Source organism: Choloepus didactylus, chromosome 25 (assembly GCF_015220235.1).
Source record: "Choloepus didactylus isolate mChoDid1 chromosome 25, mChoDid1.pri, whole genome shotgun sequence".
Taxonomy (NCBI): domain Eukaryota; kingdom Metazoa; phylum Chordata; class Mammalia; order Pilosa; family Megalonychidae; genus Choloepus; species Choloepus didactylus.
In genome coordinates this window covers 8,698,505-8,719,347 of record NC_051331.1, presented here as the reverse complement: position 1 = coordinate 8,719,347, position 20,843 = coordinate 8,698,505, and the positions used below count along the sequence as shown (strand labels likewise).

The 20,843-nt window shown below is 41.0% G+C and overlaps 1 protein-coding gene across 2 annotated transcripts in view; it reads left to right on the top strand.

Annotated features, from left to right (window-relative positions):
• ADGRE3 (adhesion G protein-coupled receptor E3) overlaps nt 1–20,843 on the top strand; it is a 54,433-nt gene that overhangs the window by 17,363 nt on the left and 16,227 nt on the right. For both annotated transcript variants that reach the window (XM_037818419.1, XM_037818418.1), the window contains exons 4-9: nt 4,147–4,302; nt 6,538–6,578; nt 8,656–8,839; nt 10,518–10,637; nt 18,373–18,557; nt 20,207–20,374. In XM_037818419.1, coding sequence (XP_037674347.1) covers nt 4,147–4,302; nt 6,538–6,578; nt 8,656–8,839; nt 10,518–10,637; nt 18,373–18,557; nt 20,207–20,374 — 854 coding nt within the window. The remainder of the gene's footprint in view (nt 1–4,146; nt 4,303–6,537; nt 6,579–8,655; nt 8,840–10,517; nt 10,638–18,372; nt 18,558–20,206; nt 20,375–20,843) is intronic.

Below are 20,843 nucleotides of genomic sequence, written 5' to 3'. Positions count from 1 at the left end.
AGATAAAACTCAGAGAGCTCAGAGAGACATTCTGGAGAGACATTTTGAAGACAGCCATTGAAACCAGAACCAGAGAGCAGCTAAGAGATAAAAAAGAATTTGCCCCCAGAGAAGCTGTTCCGGTTTGCTAATGCAGCCATTATGCAAAATACCAGAAATGGATTGGCTTTTATAAAGGGGGTTTATTTGATTACAAACTTACAGTCTGAAGTCCATGAAAATATCCAAATTAAGGCATCAACACAAGTATACGTTCACCGAAGGAAGTCCAATGGCGTCCAGAAAACCTCTGTTCGCTGGGAAGGCACACGGCTGGTGTCTGCTGATCCTGGGTTGTGTTCCAGCTCCTCTCTCGGCTCCTGTGCATTCTTCAAAATGTTGCTCTTGGGGCATTTTGGCCTCTTAGCTGCAGCTGCTCTGAGGTCCTTCTGTTTGTGAGCTTTTATAGGGTCCACTAAACTAACCAAGGTCCCACAGTGAATGGGCGGGGCCACACCTCCATGGAAATAGTCTAATCAAAGGTATTACCCACAGGTGGGTGGGTCACATCTCCATGGAAACAGCCTAATCCAAAGATTCCAACCTAATCAGCACTAATACATCTGCCCCCACAAGATTGCATCAAAGAACATGGCATTTGGGAGGATATAATTCATCCAAACTGGCACAGAAGCTAAGAGAGGAAAAGCCCCTGGGGAGCTGAGAGAGAACTGTTGAAACTAGAGCCCAGGAGGAAGGCACCAGCAGACATTGCCATGTGCCTTCCTGTTTGATAGAGGAACCTCAGATGCCAGCAGCCTTTCCTCCAAGAAAGTATCTTCCTCTCAATGCCTTAATTTGGACATTTTCACAGCCTTAGAATTGTAACTTGTAACTTAATAAGTCCTCGTTGTAAAAGCCAACCCATTTCTGGTTTATTGCATTCTGGCAGCTTTAGCAAACCAAAACAGTTCCTTACTCTTTTGTTGTCATATCTAAGAAACTATTGCTTAATCCAAAGTCACGAAGATTCATGCCCATATTTTCTTCTAAAAGTTTTATAGTTTTAGTTCTTACATTTAAGTCTTTGATCCATTTTGCATTAATTTTTGTATATGATGAGAGATAGGGGTCCACCTTCATTCTTTTGCACGTGGATTTCCAGCTGTCCCAGCACCATTTGTTGAAGAGACTGCTCTTTCCCCCATTGAATTGTCTTTGGACCTTTCTAAAAAAATCAGTTGACCACCACCATCTTTTGCCTTGGCTTTTGCAATAGGCTCTTAAAGAGTTTCCCTGCCTCAAATCTTTGACTGCATAATCAGTTCTACAGACGGCTTAGAAAAAGGTGATAGAGTAGAGTTGAGATCAAGTGGAATGTTTCGGTTTTCTAAAGCGGCTGGAATGTAATATGCCAGAAATGAGTTGGCTTTTACAACGAGGATTTATTAACCTACAATTTTACAGTTCTAAGGTCATGAAAATATCCCAATTAAGTCATCAGCAGGATGATACCTGGACTCTGAAGACAGGCTGCTGGCATCCAGCACACCTCTGTCACTTGAGAAGGCACATGGCCAATGTCTGCTGGTCCTTCTCTCCCAGGTTTCATTGTTTTCAGCTCCTGGTTCCGATGGCCTCCTCTCCGAGCTTCTGTGGATCCTCTCTTAGCTTCTCCAGGGATTTTCTCCCTAAGTTCTCTCAGCTTTTTCTGTTCTTTATCCTCTCATAAAAGATTCCAGTAAAAGAATTAAGACCCACCTTGAATGAGGTGGGTCATATCTCAATTGAAATAACCAAACAAAAGACTCCACCTACAACAGGTCTGCACCCACAGGAATGGATTAAAAGAGCATGACCTTTTCTGGGGTACATGACAGCTCCAAACCAGCACATGGACAGACTTGGAATATGTCTTGGACATAGATCCAACAGGCTTTGCATCAGCTGAGTATGGGTGTGAGGGGGCGAGCAATCAAAGATAGTCTGGCTAGAATTACTTTCATCCTTCATGTCATTGCTTAAATGCCCCTGTTTGAAATCCTCCCAGAGGCACCCTAGAGATCTCAGAGTAGAGTCCAAATGTCTTTGCTTCCCAGCCGTCCCCTTTCTACCTCCATCCACCTCTCCTACCAGATCCAAAAATGCTGCTCAGCCATCTCAGTCTATTACAATTTCTTGGGAGGACTGTGCTATTTCATGCCCCCAAGTCTTTTTTGTTTTGTACTTTTTTTTTGGGGGGGGGATATTTTTTATTTTTTTTTAATGAGAGAAGTTGTAGGTTTACAGAAAAATAAGGCATAAAATAATTTTTTATCCATATACTGTCTTATTATTACCATCTTGCATTAGTGTGGTACATTTGTTACAATTCATGAAAGAATATTTTTATAATTGTACTATTCATTACAGTCCATAATTGACAACAGGGGTCAATGTTTGTGTTGCATAGTCCTATGCTGTTATTTTTAAATTTTTATTCTATTAACATATATACAACCTAAAATTCCCCCTTTTAACTACATTCAAACATAAAATTTAGGGCTGTTAAATATGTTCACAATGTTGTGCTACCATCACCACCATTCATTATCAAAACTCTATGATCAACCTAAATAGAAACTGTTCAATTTAAGCATTAACTCCCCATTCTCTATCCCCAGCCCATCCCCTGGTAATCTATGTTCTAGAATCTGGCTCTATGAGTTTACTTACTCTAATTATTTCATATCAGTGAGGACATACAATATTTGTCCTTTCGTGTCTGGCTTATTTCACTCAATGTGATGGCTTCAAGATTCATCCATGTTGTTGAATGTTATCAGGACTTCATTCCTTTTTACAGTTGATTAGTATTCCATTGTGTGTGTGTGTGTGTGTGTGTGTGTGTGTCACATTTCCTCCATGTCTTTTTGCCTGCAACTCCCTCTGCCTGAAATCCCCTCTCCTGCCCACCTCCAATCATCCGTATAATCATTGCTCATTGATCAAGAATCTTCTCATAAATCAGTGGTTTGGGACTCATAATGTATAAATATATAATTTGTTACAAGAACTACATGCAAGTGAGGGGACAGAGAGGTATAGAAACATAGTTTGTGGATATTGAAATTAAGTGTTATCAAAGCAAACGAGATTGTTACAGATTTAGAATGTTAAACGTAAGCCCTATGGTAACTACAAAGAAAATATTGGTGAATATTGAAGCTCGTAAGGACAGAAATTAGAGTACAGGCTGCCAGAAGTACAGGGGGCAAGGGGAATAGGGAGCTAATGCATAACGGATATAGGAGTTCTATTTGGGGAGATGGGAAAGTTTTAGTAATGGAAGGCGGTGAGGGTACCACAATAATGTGAATGTGATTAATCACACTGAGTGGTGTGCTTGGGAATGGCTGAGATGGGAAAGTTTACATTGTATTTATGTTCCCACAATTTAAAACCAGAAGAAAGAGCAACTAAAGGGACAATGACAAGGAAATGCAATACATGATCCTGGACGGGATCTAACAAGGGAAGAGAAAAGGCTCAAAAGAATCTTCTAAAAGATCCTTTTAGGATTGCCCAGGCTGAAATAACACACCCCACCTCTGTTTCCATAGCACCCTCCATCTAATTAAACTCTTTCCTCAGCAACTGGTCATTGGTATCTTCCTCGTCTCTCTCCCTCTCAAACTCTAAGGGCTGAGTCTTTCTTTTATCTTTAGGAAATAGCCATCTAATAAATACATAATGAGAGTTAGTGGATAAATACTCCAGCTCCCTCACTCCTCAGGTGGGGTGACTCTGAGGCGTGCGTTCCACACTGTCTCCAAGAAGTCCCCAAAGGAATCGAGCCCCAATTTCCCAGTTAAAACTTGCTTGATTACAAACTTTTTGTTTTCTGCCTTCCCTTCCCTGACTTACTTCACCACTTCCCTTCCAGTGTTTTCTGGGATCACCTCCCAAATAAATCACTTGCACTTGAATCCTTGTCTCAAGGTCTGCTTCCTGGAGAACCCAACCAAAGTCAACGAGGAAAGGAAAGAAAAAAGATAACCATTACCTAGACTGAGTCATCTTGGAAAGCCAGGACAGATCCTGGGAAAAGGGGCACAACTCTGGCATATAGTAGATGTTCAATTAATCTTTGTTGAATGAAGGATTAATTTCTCCTTTGTGTTTCAGATATTGATGAATGTAAGCCGCCCTACAGCATATACTGTGGAGTAAAGGCTAAATGTCATAATACCGAAGGAGATTTCCAATGTCGCTGTGATTCTGGATACAAACTCCTTTCTGGGAAAACAGAATTCAAGGATGCCAGTGAAAACACTTGTCAGAGTAAGAAAATCCTTGTTTTCTCGTCTCTTTTCACCATTTTTGGTTGAGTCTGCCACAAAAAAAAAAAAAAAAAAAAAAAAAAAAGATGTTCTTGTTGTGGGACCAGAGCATGTTTCTATTTTCCAGAGGGAAATAGATGATGGAAAGAAAAGAACCAAAGAAAGATGGAAGTTCGGGAACTCAAGGGGTTGTTGTGAGAATTAAATGAGACAATGCATGTAAAGAGGCATTCAACATTTGTTCCATGTGATTTTTGTGTGGGAGTGCAATTTTCTGTCAGATGCATCCTTAGCTTCAACAGACAGCAGAGCAGAATGGTTACAAACATGGTACCTGAATCCTGGAGACAACTCCCAGCAGAGTGTCCTCAGACATCTATGCAACTTTTCTCCACCCTACCTGTAAAATAGGGGTCATGGTTATAACTACTGTATACAGCTATTATAGAATTAAACAATATAGTTACATATAAAGCTCTTAGGAAAGTGCCTATGAGTGTTTGCTAATATTACCATTCATTCACCTGATTTTTTAAAAATGGTTAAAATCACAGCTCCATTTTCATTCAACATTGTTTTTGAGATCTAGCCATATTTATACAAAAAGATCTTGTTAACCATGGCGTAACATCCCATCATATAAATATGCATATGGCTTATCTATTACTTATAGATTTACTTATCAATTCAATTATCGATGGATATTTAGATTCTTTCCAATATTTATTTATTGCAAACAATGATGTAACAAATATTCTTGCATATGAGAATAAAAAAAAAACTGCTCCAGCTAGAAAAGTCATGGGAAAGCTCAGGCTCCTTTTTAATAGCAATAGTATTTTTTTCCTACCCATGGGAGGTGGTCCTGAAGGCTCCAAGACCAGATTCCCATTTTCCCCAGAGCTGAAGTTCACACAATGGTGAATAAATGTCTTGGAGCTGTGTGAGCTCCAAATGGGAACCTGGGGCTCAAGTGTGGGAGATCAGAGAAAAATGCATGGGGTGGGGGATGCTGAACCATAAGCTCTCTCCATGCTCCTCATCACTAGCTCACACTTTCAATAAATAGTTGCAGAATTAATTAACTAATTAATAAATGTAATTAAACCCAAAGTGAATGAGTCTTTTACTAGGCAACTCTATTGGCAATGTACAAACAGATTGAGGTTCACCTGGATTCAGTTAAACTCACCTTATTTTACAAGAAAGGAAAATCCCTTGGTTATTTTCCTAATTCTAAGATCTTCTGCACAGTCCTTTTATACACATCAAGTCCATCTGGGGTTAATTATCACCAAGGTTGATGGATCCAAGTAACTCCCTATGATAAAGTTTGCAACTTTCAGTTGCAAGCAAAGTTTTTGACCAAAAATGTGGTTTGCTATAAACAAACATATTCTAGAGTCAGGGCTACAAATCTGAACTCTGAAGATAAAATCTTTAATATTATAAGGAAGCTCCTTGCCTATTTTAGCAGACTCAGCTGAAAATCAAACTGTGGAATGAGTATAGATTTAACCTCAGTCTGATGATAACATGCAGGAAAATATTTGCTAACCTTTCCTCATGTTCCTAAAATAGAGATTGGCTGTCCTCGTAAAGCTCCAGAAGCAACGGAAGGCTTTCAGTAACAGCTGATAACTGAAAAGTGACAGCTTTGTTTCAGTCATAATTCCCAGCCAAGGCTGAATTTTAAAACCTGGGGTTTCCAATTTTCTGTATCTTCAGCCGTTTCAGTTATAATTTCCAGCCAAGACTAAATTGAAAAATATGGACCTTGCACTTTTCTGCTCCATCTATGCCAGGATTTCTCCACTGCGGCTCTATTGACATTTGGGCCAAACAATTCTTGGTTGTGGGGTGATTGCCCTGCACATTGTGGGGCATCAAACAGCATCCTTGGATCTACCCACTAGCTGCCAGTAGCACCCTCCCCAGTTGTCCTCAGACATCTCCAAATGATCCTTGGGGGAGCAATATTGTCCACGGTTGAGGACTATCATTCTAAACCATGATGAGGAACTCAGACTCCAATCCCCAAAAAGGACAAAGCGAGCAGGCTCAGACCTTCCGAACCTTCTCTTTTTTTCCTTAATAACTTAAATCATTTTGACCTTAAACTTCCCCTTTCAACCACATTCACAAAAATATGCAAAGGCTACTCAAGTTGCCTTCCCACCCCTCCACCGCCTCACTTTCAGTTCTAATAATCACTTTCCCTTTTCATCTTTTGCAGACATCACCTCACAGACGCAACCAACCGAAGTCAAGAAAGAGGTGAGTGGGGGCTGAGCCCTGGAACACAGAAGGGTAACAATGATTTACAAAACCCCAAATTAGCAGATCAGGGTGGATTTAGAGCAGGATGCTGCCGTCTAAAAACAGAGATCTTCCCCAGACCAAGAAAGACAGACTAAGAGGGTATACTTGAGTTGGCTACTCCGCTGCAACAAGAGACCCAAAGAGCCAATGGCTTATAAAAGATGAACATTTATTCTTTTCTCAGTTAACATTCCAGCATCCTGCTGGAGTAGAGCAGGGTAAGAGTCAGGGAGTGAAGAGAGAAAGGCAAGAACCCATTCTAGAGCAAGAACCAGACTACAGGTTCTTGGAGTCCTGGATTATTCTCTTTGTTAAAATTCGGAGTCGGTTTACAGACTCTAAATGATTATTACTATTTAAGAGCACGTTCTTAGTCTCTCTCTCTTAACTGTTCTACAATATCCATTTTCCCCTTCTTCCTTTCTTATCATGGAAATATATATACATGTGTGTGTGTGTCTGTATCATAAAATTTGTCATTTTAACCATTTGTAAGCGTACAATTCAGTGGCATTAATTAAATTTGCAATGTTGTACAACCATCACCACCATCCATTACCAAAATTTTCCGTCACCCCAAGCAGAAATTCTGCACCCATTAAGCAATAACTCCACCTTCACCCCTCCCTCTAGCTCCAGGTAACCTCTAATCTAGTTTCAGTCTCTACGAATCTGCTTATTCTTCGTATTTCATAGAAATGGACTCATACAATATATTTTCATCTGTACCTGACATCTTTCACTTAACCTAATGTCTTTGAGATTCATCCATGTGGTGACACACCTCAGAACTTCCTTCCTTTTTACAGATGAATAATATTTCATCGTACAGATGGACCACATTTTGTTTTATCCATTTGTCAGTTGATGGACCCTTGGGTTTTTCTGCTTTTGTCAATTGTGAATAATGCTGCCATGAACATTGGCATACAAGTATCTTTTGAGTCCCTGTTTTCAATTCCTTTGAGGTGTATATCTAGGATGTTATTGGCAGCCCATATGGTCAACTATGTGGTATTTTAACATGCTCATGAATTCCTCGGGGCCTTGGTAAAGTACACTTGGGAGGGCTCAAGATTCTGCATGTCTAACAGGTTGCCAGGTGCTGCTGATAGTACAAGGATATGGAATTCAACAAAAAATAATAATAATCATAAAATGATCTTTCAAATCACCTATATTAATTTTTTGCTCTTTATTATAATAGCATAAACATAACTCAAGATTCCTCATTTTAACCGCTCCCAAGTGTATAATTTAATGGTTTTAATTACATTCACAATATTGTGCTACCATCACCAATATCCATAACCCCAACTTTTTCATCATCTCAAACAGAGACTCTGCACCTATTAAGCTATAACTACCGCTTCCTGCTCCTGGTAATCTGTAATCTACCATCTGTCTCTATTATCTTGCTTAAATATTACAGTTTTTAAGACCTCAATTTGACCCTTCTTGTCCAGTCACTGGCCCATCTCTTTGTTCTCCTTCACAGGTAAATTTCTTGATTTAAAATTGCCAGCTAGAGTCTATTTCAAGGTTTCCCACGCTTGGCACTAATGACATTGGAGCCCATCATTCTCTGACGTTTGGCTGTCCTGTGCATTGTAGAGTGTTCAGCAGCATCCCTGGATTCCACTCACTGGATGTCGGTAGCATAACAACCAAAAATGTCTCCAGACATTGCCCAATGTCCCCCTGCCCAGAGGTTCCCTGGTCTATTTCCAGCAACTTTGCCATTTCCCTAACTAACCTTTACATCATATTTACCAGGCCCAGACATTCTTCTGAAAGCTTAGCAACTCTTAACTCATTTAATCCTCCTAAACCCCTATGAAGTGGGGGCAACTGAGGCACAGAGTAATGAAATGACTTGCCCAAGGTTGCACAGCCAGTGGGTGGTGGACCCGGGATTTGAACCCACATCGTCTGGCTCCAGAGTCTGCTTTCTTGTGCTCTCTACTGTCCCTCAGGGGTGTGGGAACTGACAGATTGGATTTATTTTTTTTAATTCTTTATGTCTTCAAAGCTGCAACAGATTGTTGATGGATTAGAGTCGTTTCTCACCAATAATACTCTATGGGGAACAGGAGAGAAGAGTGAAATTGCATCCAGGGCTACATTCATTCTCCAGGATGTGGAGTCAACAGCTCTGGAACTTGCTCTGATAGCTCCAGAGCAAAAAATCCAGAAAATCCGAAACAAAACCATGGGTAAGGAGACGTGAGGACCTAGCACTCAATGTGGGTTACCAACCAGGGTCTGGACTGCACAATTACCAAAATAAAATCAGAAATACATGTCATGGGTGCATTTAGATAAAACTCTAGAAAACTGCAGACTAATCTATAGTAAAAGAGAGCAGATCAATACTGACGGTGCAGGAGGGGTGGGAGGAGGGATGTCAGATGACAATGGGGCATGAGGGATTTGGGGGGCAACTCTTGGGGATGATGGAAATGTTCACCATCTTCATGATAGTGATGGTTCACGGCTGTATACACACAACAAAAAAACATCAGATTGTACGCTTTAAATATGTGCAGTTCATTGCACATCAATTACACCTCAATAAAGGGTTTAAAAAAAAAAAGTTGCCAATGGTGTCTAATCCGTGATCTGGGATTTTGACTTTCAGGTAGGATTTTGAAAATCCAATGCCTAATTTTCTCTTGAAACAAATCTGGACCTTTCCATTCTAAATGAAACAATTTTCCAGATTACGAGTAACTTGACTCTCCCAATGTCTGCATGTCCTAATTATTTGGTCTTGGCCCATTGCCTCACCTCCCTGGTATTCAGTCTTTTCATTTGTAAAATGAGGATAATTACTGTACATGCAATGCACTCAGAATTGCAGCTGACAGTTGCTATCATGATTATTCAGTCTTTCCATGCTTTATTATATAAATTTATATAAAAACAGCATCATTGTTTATGTCTTATTTTGTTACCTACTTTTTAAACTTTTTAAAAACACATGGAAAAGAAAAGAGAACAGAATAAGAACCCATCACTCAACTCCAACAACCACCACCTCACAGCCCCCTTTGCTGCCATCTGCTTCTTAAGCTAAATATTTTAATAAACTTGTTTCTTGGTCTCAATTCTTCCATCAGTCCATTTTGATTGGAAGCATGGTTCCCCCATTAGAGGGCTGTGCCATCATTTATTTAACCAATTACTTCTCATTGGACATCTAGATAACTTCCCATTTTTCACCATTACCTATGCTGCTATGAACTGTCTTACAGCTAAATCTGCCCTCTCGTCCATGATTCTTTGCTGAGAATAAATTCCTAGAAATAGAATTGTTGCTTCAAAAGTGCTGTGTTACAGGGTGTTGGTTAAGAACTTGGTTTCAAGACTTGACATCTTACCCAACCTCTGAACTTCAGGTTCCCCCTTTTATAACGTTTCCCCATGGGGTTGTATGAGGCTATGATGATATGTATAGGGTCCATGGGGTTGTATGAGGCTATGATGATATGTATAGGGTCCATGGGGTTGTATGAGGCTATGATGATATGTATAGGGTCCATGGGGTTGTATGAGGCTATGATGATATGTATAGGGTCCGTGGGGTTGTATGAGGCTGAGATAAGTTGTATAGGGTCCATGGGGTTATATGAGGCTGAGATGATTTGTGTAGGCTCCGTGGGGTTATATGAGGCTGAGATGATTTGTGTAGGCTCCGTGGGGTTGTATGAGGCTGAGATGATTTGTGTAGGCTCCGTGGGGTTGTATGAGGCTGAGATTATTTGAACAGGGTCCTTGGTCCAGTTCTTGGCGCATCCTAGACATTTGGTAAGTGTGAGCAGTTCATGTTGTTCTGACATTTTTAAAGCTTCTTATACTATCAGTAAGCTTGCCTATTGCTTTTCTTATCAGCTATTGAAACTCGAGTTGTTAGTAACAATTGTTCAGAGGGAAGAAGGATTTTCAGCTTGAACACCGATGCGAACTCAATGGACATCCACTGCGATGACGTCATCCAGGGAAACACACAAGGTACTCATGGCGGCTTCGTTTAGAACCCTTCACACAGAGAATATCATTATGTGAGTCGGGTGGGGAACCCCAGCAGGCTCCTGCCTAATGGCTTTATTACCCTAAAACTGTCATTCGAGTTTTTTCCCTTTTAAAAAAAGAAAAGGCATTTTTCAAAGCTGGAGGTTTTTTATTCTTCAGCAAGGAAGAGATGTCTTTGCCATTTGGGGGGCAGTTCCACCTGTGTCTCACTTTGGGTTTATCCAGAAGCAGTCGCTGGGGTAAGAATAAGGAATTCAAGTGTAAGGAGTTTCATTGGGAGGTGATTCCCAGGAAGCATCAAGAGGGGAGAAGGGAAGTGAGACAGGGAAGGGAAAGCAGCCTATAGGTGTGTTGAAACGCAGGTTACTTTTGGGACAATTGGGGCTCAATTTCACCGAGTGATCCCAATCAAGGAGATGGAACTCCCTTCCATAATTGGTTGAGGGATCTTCCAGAGGACTTCCAGCCTGTTCTATGTGAAGTCAAATGCATAATCACCCAGAGAAAGTCCCGGGCATAGAGTTACAGCTGCTTGCAGTAGGCTATCAGCAGATAAAGAAGTAGAGAATGCCGAGGAGATGTGGACAGGGTGGCCATGGCATCTGCTACAGCCCATGTGAAAAAGGAATGAACTGTTATTATTAATTGTCCCCAGTGTTACCAGATATTCTTATTTTACAAGAGAAACCAAAAATTGGTGTGTGGGGGGGGTTGTATGAAAACGTCCAATTTTTAAATCTGGAAAGAACACTTTTATTCTAACTATATATGGTTATAACTGCTATGGGGTCTATTAAATTCAATCACATAAATGTGGGGTATGGTTCACCTGTACTAGCACCAAAAGTAAAGACAATAAAATAAAGATGACAAAATGTAGACAGCTAGCCACATGCCTAACCGAGAAACTGAGCATGAGGCAATTACTTCCTTTCACTCCGCCTGCCTCATCCATGAAGATAAGAACCTGAAACTGCCTCCATTTGAGGATGGGCTGAGCAGAGGCTGCAGTTACATAATTTCACATTGCCTTGTCACCACCTTCTTCTGTAATTCACAATTTACAGAGAGGGTGTGCAAAAGCTGGAAGTGCAGGTCAAACAAAACACACCTGCAGCCCAGTTTGGCCCTTGGGTCTCTTTTAGGAGCTCCTAGGCTAGAAGAAAAACTGTTTGGGATCAGGTGAGGAGGCTGAGAATTTCTCCAGGGCAGAATAGCCCAAGGACAATGGTTCTTAAAATGTGTTTCCACACATTTGATGGGCCCATAGGAGGTGAAAAATCTAAGATTAGCTGGGTGGTGACTGGATAAGATACCAAAATATCAAGAGATGTTACTGTTGGAAACTCATTTAGCTAGTCACATTAGCCACTGTAACAAATGTGCCCCAAAGTTTTGGCTGCTTTGCATAATACAAGCCTATTTTTTGCCCATTTAACAATCCCATGGGGATATTCTTGGTTGATGGGTAGCGTTCCTCCACATGGAGATTTGGGGACCCAAACCCCATTTATCTTGTGGCTCTGCCATACCCCAGGAACTTAGAATCCTCTTCACTCATTTATGAAAAGAAGACACACCCATGTCTTACATCATTGACCTGGAAGCAACACTCCATCCTGTTGGCCAAAACCAGTCACATGGCTCCTCCTGGAAGCAAGGAAGGCTGGGAAATGTAGTCCTTGACTGGGCAGCCACTTTCCAGCCCTGACTCTACACCATAGAAAGAGGCCATCCAGCCACATTAACCAACCACAAATAGAAATCAGTGACATAATTTTTGTGACTGACACAGGTACAGCTATTGTGAATAAGAAATAGAAGGGGGCCCCACACATCCTGAAGCTTTAGACACAAAAAAGGCAGATGCTGGTGTGCTCTTCATTCAATTCAATGGATGTTTATTGATCATCTGTCATCTATTAGGTGCTAGATGCTGTTCTGTTGGATGAACAAACACACAAAGCATCAGTTCTCATGGAACTTACTTCTAGTTGAGGGAGATGGTCCATTAATTAAATATAATTAATTTGCCAGGCATTTTGAGGAATAATTAAGCAGAGTGGCAGGATACAGAGTGGCAGTGGGGGGAGAGCTTTCTATACACAATCAGAGAAAGCCCTCAATGTCTGAACAGAAACCCAAAGAATGCCAGGAACCAACTATGTGGTTATCTAGAAAAAGAGTGTTTACAATAGCAGGGACAGCAGGTGCAGCGGTCCTAAGGCAGACATGTGCCCGGCATATTCAAGGAACAGCAAAATGGCCAGTACACCTGGAGCAAAGGGAGAGAGGAAAGGAGTAGTGGGGGGAGAGAAGGGCAGGGAGGTGACAGGAGCAGGTCTTACATCCTTCTGAAATGGTCCACAAGTCTGAGATGGTCAAAGACACTACCATAATAATTAACCTACTTCATGAAGTTGCCATGAGGCCTTGTGCTGAAATGGCCCATATCCATTTGGTTCTTTTTTGATGGATACAGTGGATTTTCATTATTCATAGTAGTTATGTTCTAAAACATCACCTCGAACACTGAATTAGCAAATTCTGAATCATTGCCCCTGGGGGAAAATACAGAGTTAAGTTCCTGCAAGCCTCTGGTCATAAAATTTTCATCAACCAATATATATAACCTTGTTTTATGTGTGTTTCTGTTTAAAGACACTGTGCTGGTTTGGATGTATTATGTCCCCCAAAACACCATGTTCTTTGATGCAATCTTGTGGGGGCGGATGTATTGGTGTTGATTAAGTTGGAATCTTTTGATTGAGTGTCTCCATGGAGATGTAATGCAATCAACTGTGGGTGAAACATTTGAGTAAATTTTTTCCATGGAGATATGGATCCCGCTCATTCAGGGTGGGTCTTGATTTAATCACTAGAGTCCTATAAAAGAGCTCACAAACAGAAGGCACTCAGAGCAGCTGAGACTGACATTTTGGAGAGCAGCTCAGAGAGACATTTTGGAGACAGCCGTTGAAAGCAGACTTTTGCTGATGCTTTGGAGATAGTCGCCCAGAGTTTGCCCTGAGAAGCTAAGCCTAGGGACATTTTGGAGAACGCCATTTTTTAAATGCAAGCTGGGAGCAAGCAGATGCCAGCCACATGACTTTGGAGCTGACAGGTTTTCCGGATGTCATTGGCCTTTCTCCAGTGAAGTTATACTCATGTTTATGCCTTGGTTTGGACACTTTGATGGCTGTAGAACTTTAAATTTGTAACCAGATAAAACTCCTTTATAAAAGCCAATCCATTTCTGGTATTTTGCATTCTGGCAGCATTAGCAAACTGGAACAGACACCCTATTTAATACATACATTTGATTAATTAACACTGAATTTCACAGCCAATGGCATTATAATTTCTACCTGAGTGAAGCTTATCTAACACAGGTATTTTTGCCCATAAGGTATGTCACAGCCTTTTTGCACTTAGAACAGCAGACAACACTTAAGCACTATGCTTGGGGGGGCATTTTAAAAGGTGAAATCACCAAGGAAAAGCCCCAAAATGGGAACAACACTGCACTAAATATAGCACGAGAAGGACACTTGTTTACAGTATGACAGCTGAAACAAGAAGGCAGAGAGTGGGCTTGTTCAACCTCAGCTGGGAACATGCACATCTGGCAACTCAAACCTGAGGTGTTTGTAGTTGCCATCTCTCAAATGTGGCCTTTCTGATTAAAGCTAATTGGCCCTGAAGTGTGAATTCCTAATTGGGATGAAGACTGTTCTAGAGTGTTAACCAAAAGCAGAAACAATTCAAGTGTCCATCAATGGATAAATGGATAAACAAAATGGGATCCATCCATACAGTGGAATATTATTCAGCCATGAAAAGGAATGAAGTTCTGATTCACGCTACAAGGATCAACCTTGAAAGCTTCCAAGTGATAGAAGCAAGACACAAAAGGACAAATATTGTATGAATGCATTTGTATGAAATGTCCAGAATAGGCAAATCCATAGAGATAGAAAGCAGATTGGGGGTGACTGCTTAACAGTATGGGATCTCTTTTTAGGGTGACGAAAAAGTTTTGTAACTAGATAGAGGTGGTGGCTAAACTATATTGTGAACATATTAAATGGCACTAAATACAATTCACTTGAAAATTTTTTTTTAACATACACTATCTATACTGATATGAGGACTTGTGCCTCGAAGAGAACCTGGCATATCAGTGCCCAGAAGCAGACTATTTGCTGTTCTGCAGATGGGTCCTGCCATCTCCCACCTCTGAATCTTTGCATTGGCTATTCCCCTGCGAGGAATGCCCACCATCACTCTTCTGGGTGAACTCTTACTCTTCTCACAACACAGCTCTAGTGTCACCTCCTCCATGATGCCTCCAGGATTGCCCGTTTTCATCACAGCACCAGATGAGGACCTCCCTCCTTTGTCTGCCCCTAGCATCTTGAACCTACCTTTTCCTGGCATTCAGTGGGTTGTCTTGTTGTGTTGAAACTATCTAGAAGCATTGTGCTAGGATCTCTTAAGGGTGGAGATGATGAATTCTTTCTATAGTCACCCTCAAGTGCACAAGACCTGGAAAACAGTGACAAATGCTCTTTAAATTAAATTGGCACTTAGGTTGTGGTCTCGACTTTCCTAATGAGAAAAAAGAACCAACTGATGGACACATGACAAGCTCATAAAGGAACATCTCTTTGTCCTTCTGGCAATGTCTAAAGCTAGATTTTCCAACCCCAGCAATACTGACTTCTGGGGCTGGCTCGTTCTTTGTGGTGGGAGCCATCCTGTGCATTGTAGGATGTTCAAAATCCCTGGTCTGTACCTACTAATGCCAGCACCATCCCCCTGGGAGTGACAACCAAAATTATCTCCGGACCTTGCCCAGTGTCCCTTAGAGGGGTAAGAATTGCCCTGGTTGGTAAACTGCTCTAAAGTGACTTTGTAATTTACCACCCAAATGGGGACAACTTTTAAGAGTCTTTTTTAACACACCAAACATTGGTGGCATTTAAGAGTGAGGGGAGTTTGCTATTAAAATTATAAGAAGACACCAGGTGTGAACTTGGCACAGTCACAAATTAGGATGTAAAACCACACGAATTCTGCTACCTGTATAAATACCCCCGTGCCACGGGGTCGACCTTGGAAACCGCCATCACCACGCCTCTCCTTTCTGTTCGTGATTTTGCTCTTACACCGGAATATTTCGTTTCAAAACAGAAAGCAATTTCTAAGCATGACAGGTTGATCCGCCACCTGAGGCTGTTTTCCAACCACCTACAGCTGTTTCATTCTGATGAATGGAAAGTGCCATTAAATCAGAAAAACGGAAGTGAATCTCCTACTTCTGACCCCAAAGAAGACTTATTAGAGAGGCCGGTGGAGGGATTTTGTCCACTAGGGTGAATTGCACAGCTACTAAGTGGCAAAGCTGGTATTCAAACCTAGAAACCCATACTCCTAAACACACCCTATATGGCTTCTTTGCAATGCAGCCTTCTCAGCAGCCATAAAGAAAAATGAATATTTATTGACACAGAAATATGCTCATAATATATTATCACATGCTGTATGTGTGTATATATATATAATGTATATATCCTATTAATACACAATAAATTATATATTAATATATGATATCAATGTTATTCTATTATTATATATCATATAATACCAATATGTTATTCTATTAAAGTATGTGTCCGCCAGCAAGGAGAAAGACATCCCACACAAATCCAGGGATAAAGACCTTTGCTTTCCAAGGAACTTATCAATCAGTATGCAAGGGGAAAATTCATTTACAATCATGGGTCCATTATAACTAAGAAAGAGGAAACCTCTTCTTGCTTCTATAAAGATTTACATCCAAAACTTCTGGCCACTTTGGTTATCTTCGTTCATCTGCAAAGCTCATTTCTATGGAACGATTTGTTCCCAATTATGTCATAAAACTGAGGCATTAAGGCAGATTATCTGAGGCTCTCTCATATTACAAAGCAATGCAATTAGAAATAAAATCCAGTGTTGTCTTTGATTAATGGCTCAAGAGATGAAGGGATATGAAAGAATATGTGAACAGAAGACTTTTTTTTCTAACCTGGAGTCATGAAAATCAATTAATGGCAAACCCTAATGTAAACTATGGGTTAATAATTTGCTGGTATAATTGTAATAACATTGTTTCATCCAGTGTAACAAAAGTATCACACCAATGCAAAGTGTTGATAATGGGGAAACTGTGTGTGTGAGGAGGGGTATATGGGTCTGTATTTTCTACATGATGTTTTTGTAAACCTACAAAAAATATCTAATTAAAAAATTCAATAGCACCCTGTGTAGGTCTCAGTCTAACCACTATATCAGGTTGCATGTTGTTGTATGTAAAATAAATGCCACCAATGTTTGGTGTGTGGAAAAAAAAAAAAGTACGTCAATTTACAGCTCTCCCCTGTTTAAAACTTCTCAATGGTTTTCCACTGGGCTTGAACCAAAAGCCAAAGTACCCCCTCCCCGCAGCCCAGCAAGCCCTGCAGTTTGCCCCTGGGGTCCCCTCCCCACCTCAACTCTTTCCTTCTCCTAACTCACTCAAACCCAGCGGCACTGGCCTCCTCGTTGTTTGCTGAAGGATTTCCCCCTGCTATGTTCCCTTCTTGGAATTCCCCCCTCCCTCCATTTCATTCACAACTGCTATCTGAAAACTGTCTAAAGTAGCAGCCCCCTGAATCTTTGTCCCCTTGCACTGCTTAAGTTTCTCTATAGAACTGATCACTCTCTGCTATATACCTTTATTTATTTGTTTATGGCTTTTTTTGTCTGTCTCCCACCCCAGAAAGTAAGATCCACGAGAGCAGAAACTTTGGTTTGTTCTTCCACCATATTCCTGGAACCCAGAGGCATTCCAGTTTTTTAAACAGATCAATAGGATTTCCATTTATTTTATTGATTTCTAGATCTGATTCACATACACAGAACGTATAGAGAGAAAAAGGAAATGATTATCAGCCATAAAAAGGAATGAAGTTCTTATACATGCTACAACGTGGATGAACCTAGAAAACTTTACACTCAGTTTGAAAAGACAGATACATGCTGCCCTCCAGGCGTCTATAGTCTGTTGGGAAAATAGGATTTGATTCACGTGAAACAACTAGCGGGCGGTTAAATTCCCATCAGTGTGGCAGGGACTGCTCTAGAAATACGAGCTCAGAGAAAGAAGCATCAGCACTGGAGTTGGGGGAGAAGAGGCTGGATTTGAGCTGGGTTTGGAAGGATGACTTGAATTGGGTAGGAAGAGCGTGGGGTGAACTTCCCAGGAGGCACCTGAGGACAGGTGTGGAGATGGCGGTGGGCTGTGGCAGGTGTGGGGAAGAAAGATTCTGCTTGGGAGTTGGGGGGCAGAGGGGCGGAAAGAACGGTCACACATTTTGTTGTGTTTTGTTTTGTCTTACTTTTTGCTTTTGTTGTTTATTTATTCAAAGTTTTTCCAAAGAGATTGCTAATTCTCAATACCGTATTTTATTTAATTGTCCCATGGTGCCTTTTTTTTCCTTTAAAGATTTTATTTTGAAATAATTTCAAATTTACAGGACAGCTGTGAAAATAATGCAAAACCCATACAGAGAGCTCCAAAATACACCCTTCCCCCTAGATACCCAGATCCACCAATTTTAACATTTTGCCACATTTTGCATCTGGGAATGCCGACACTTTCAAAGATCCCATCTTTCTATTTCCTCAGGTCCCAGTGCAGTTGCTTTTATCTCATACTCTTCTCTTGGGAACATCATAAATGCAAGCTTCTTTGACGAGATGGCGGAGAAAGATCGTATTTACCTAAACTCCCATGTGGTGAGCGCTGCTATTGGACCCAAAAGGAACATTTCTCTCTCCAAATCAGTCACCATGAGTTTCCAGCACCTGAAGGTGGGTCAGAACTGCAGTCTGGGCTTACTTAGGCTTCACGAGGTAGACAAACAACTGCTATACATCCCAGCCACTGGTTCTGGACCTGTACTGTCCAAAGAGCTTGCTCGAGCCACGTATGGCTACCAAACATTTGAAATATGACTGGTCCAAGTTGAGACATGCTATAAGTGTAAAATACACAATATTTCTAAGGCTTAGTATGAGAAAAGGAACATAAAATATAATAATGTTTATACTGATTACATATTAGAAGGATAATATTTTTGATCTAATGGGTTAAATCAAATATATTATTAAAATTAACTTCACCTTTTTACCTTTCTACTTTCATAATGTGGCAAGTAGAAAACTTTAACTTGCATAAATGGGTCACATATTTCTTTTGATCAGTGCTATTCTAGAGTGTGGAATTATTTTAATTAAAAGTAATTCAGAAATCTGTGAAATTTGAACTGAGACATAATATTCACTCTCACACAGAAGTGTGATATTAAGACTGTATAACTCAATCAAAAAAATGTTTATTTAATCAATTGCTGTTTCCAAAGGCTAAAGGACCAACAGCTAGAAATACACATAATAGACTTCTTTTGCTCCTTTCCCTTTCAATTCTATCAAGAAAACAGCAGTTAATGGGGAAACAGCAGGGAAATGTAGGTTTTCTCTTTGTAGTGCATAAAATCTAGGTGCGGGAGTTTTCATGTTTGGCAAGTGGGGTGTGGGAAAAAGTCTGGGGATGGCCCCATGGTTACTCAAAGGAGACAAGGCCCCCAAACAAGAAGTATCTGTACCATCTCCTAGAACCCAGGAAGTGATACTCTGGAAGCCCTGAGAAGAAAAGGAAGAGCTTGAAGGCTAATTTTATTCTCTCTCTCCCTGTGGCTTGTCTTTCCTATTCCACCCCTCTCAGTGGAAGAGGGAGTGTTCTATTATGAGGAACTGGGAACAGAATTGGTAAGAGGGTACCAGGGAAATTTGGCTTAGAGGTTGTCACAGGGCCACACACCCTTTGAAACCTGTAGGGGAAGATCCTTCCTGGCCTCTTCTAGCTTCTGGAGTCTGCCAGCAATCTTGGACAATGCTTGGCTTATAGTTGCCCCTCTCCAATCTTTGCTTCCCTCGACACATGACCTTCTCCCCTATCTGTGTGACATTTCTCGCTTCTTGAAAGGATGCTGGTCACATTGGATCAGGGCCTGCCCTACTCCAGGTTGACCTCATCTTAACTAATCATGTCTTCAAAGAGCCTATTTCCACATAAGGTCACACTCACAGGACCTGGGATTAGAACTTCTACATATCTTTTTGGGAACAAGGTTCAACCCATAATAGAAAGTCTTCAGGGGGAGGTGGTGTGTCAGCCTCAGACACGGCTTTGGTTTGACTCCAGTGGTGATGAGGGACAAGGTCCTAAAACCAACGAAACATCATAAAATTCTGGCTCTCAGAGAGTTTTGGCCTGTTTAAGTTATACAGAAGCCCCAAGACAAGGTCAGAGATCCTGGCAGCTATCACCTTCAGAAACGTTAGAATTATCTGGATCATCTCTAACCCATGTGTTTTCCAATATGGCGCCCAGGCATAGACCAACACTCTCAGAATTGTCCCTCCTGACAAAGGCGATGATACGCCCATTCTATTTTCAGGTAAACCCCCGTAGGGAAAGGACCATCTGTGTCTACTGGAAAACCACCAAGGAGGGCAGCCACTGGTCCACAGATGGCTGTTTCCTGATCCAAGCGAACGAAAGTCACACTAAGTGCAGCACCACTCACCTGTCCAGTTTTGCTGTCCTCGTAGCCTACACAAACCAGGTAACATGTCATTGTGTCGTTCCTCCAGCAAACACTTTCTGAGCCCCTAGCAGATGGCGATAAGTGTTAGGAAAAAAATGCAAAAGAGCAAGTGACTGGAGAGATTGGGGAAGGCAAGATGCTTTAGATAAACTGGTCCAAAAAGGCCTGTAAGAAAATTAAATATTTGAACTGAAATCAAAAAATTAAGAGTTAGTAGTTCTACATTTGGATGAGCCTCAAAAACATTGTGATAAGTGAAAGATACTAGATTCAAAAGACCACATATCATATGATTGCATTTATGTGAAATATCTGAAATAGGTAAATCCATAGAGATGGAGAGAAGATTGGTGGTTGCCAGGGCTGGGGGAAGGGGGTTGAAGAGTAATGGGTATGGGGTTTCCTTCTTTTAGGGTGATAAGACAGTGCTGGAACTAGATAGAGGTGATGGTTGCAAAACATTGTGAATGTACTACATGCCAATAAA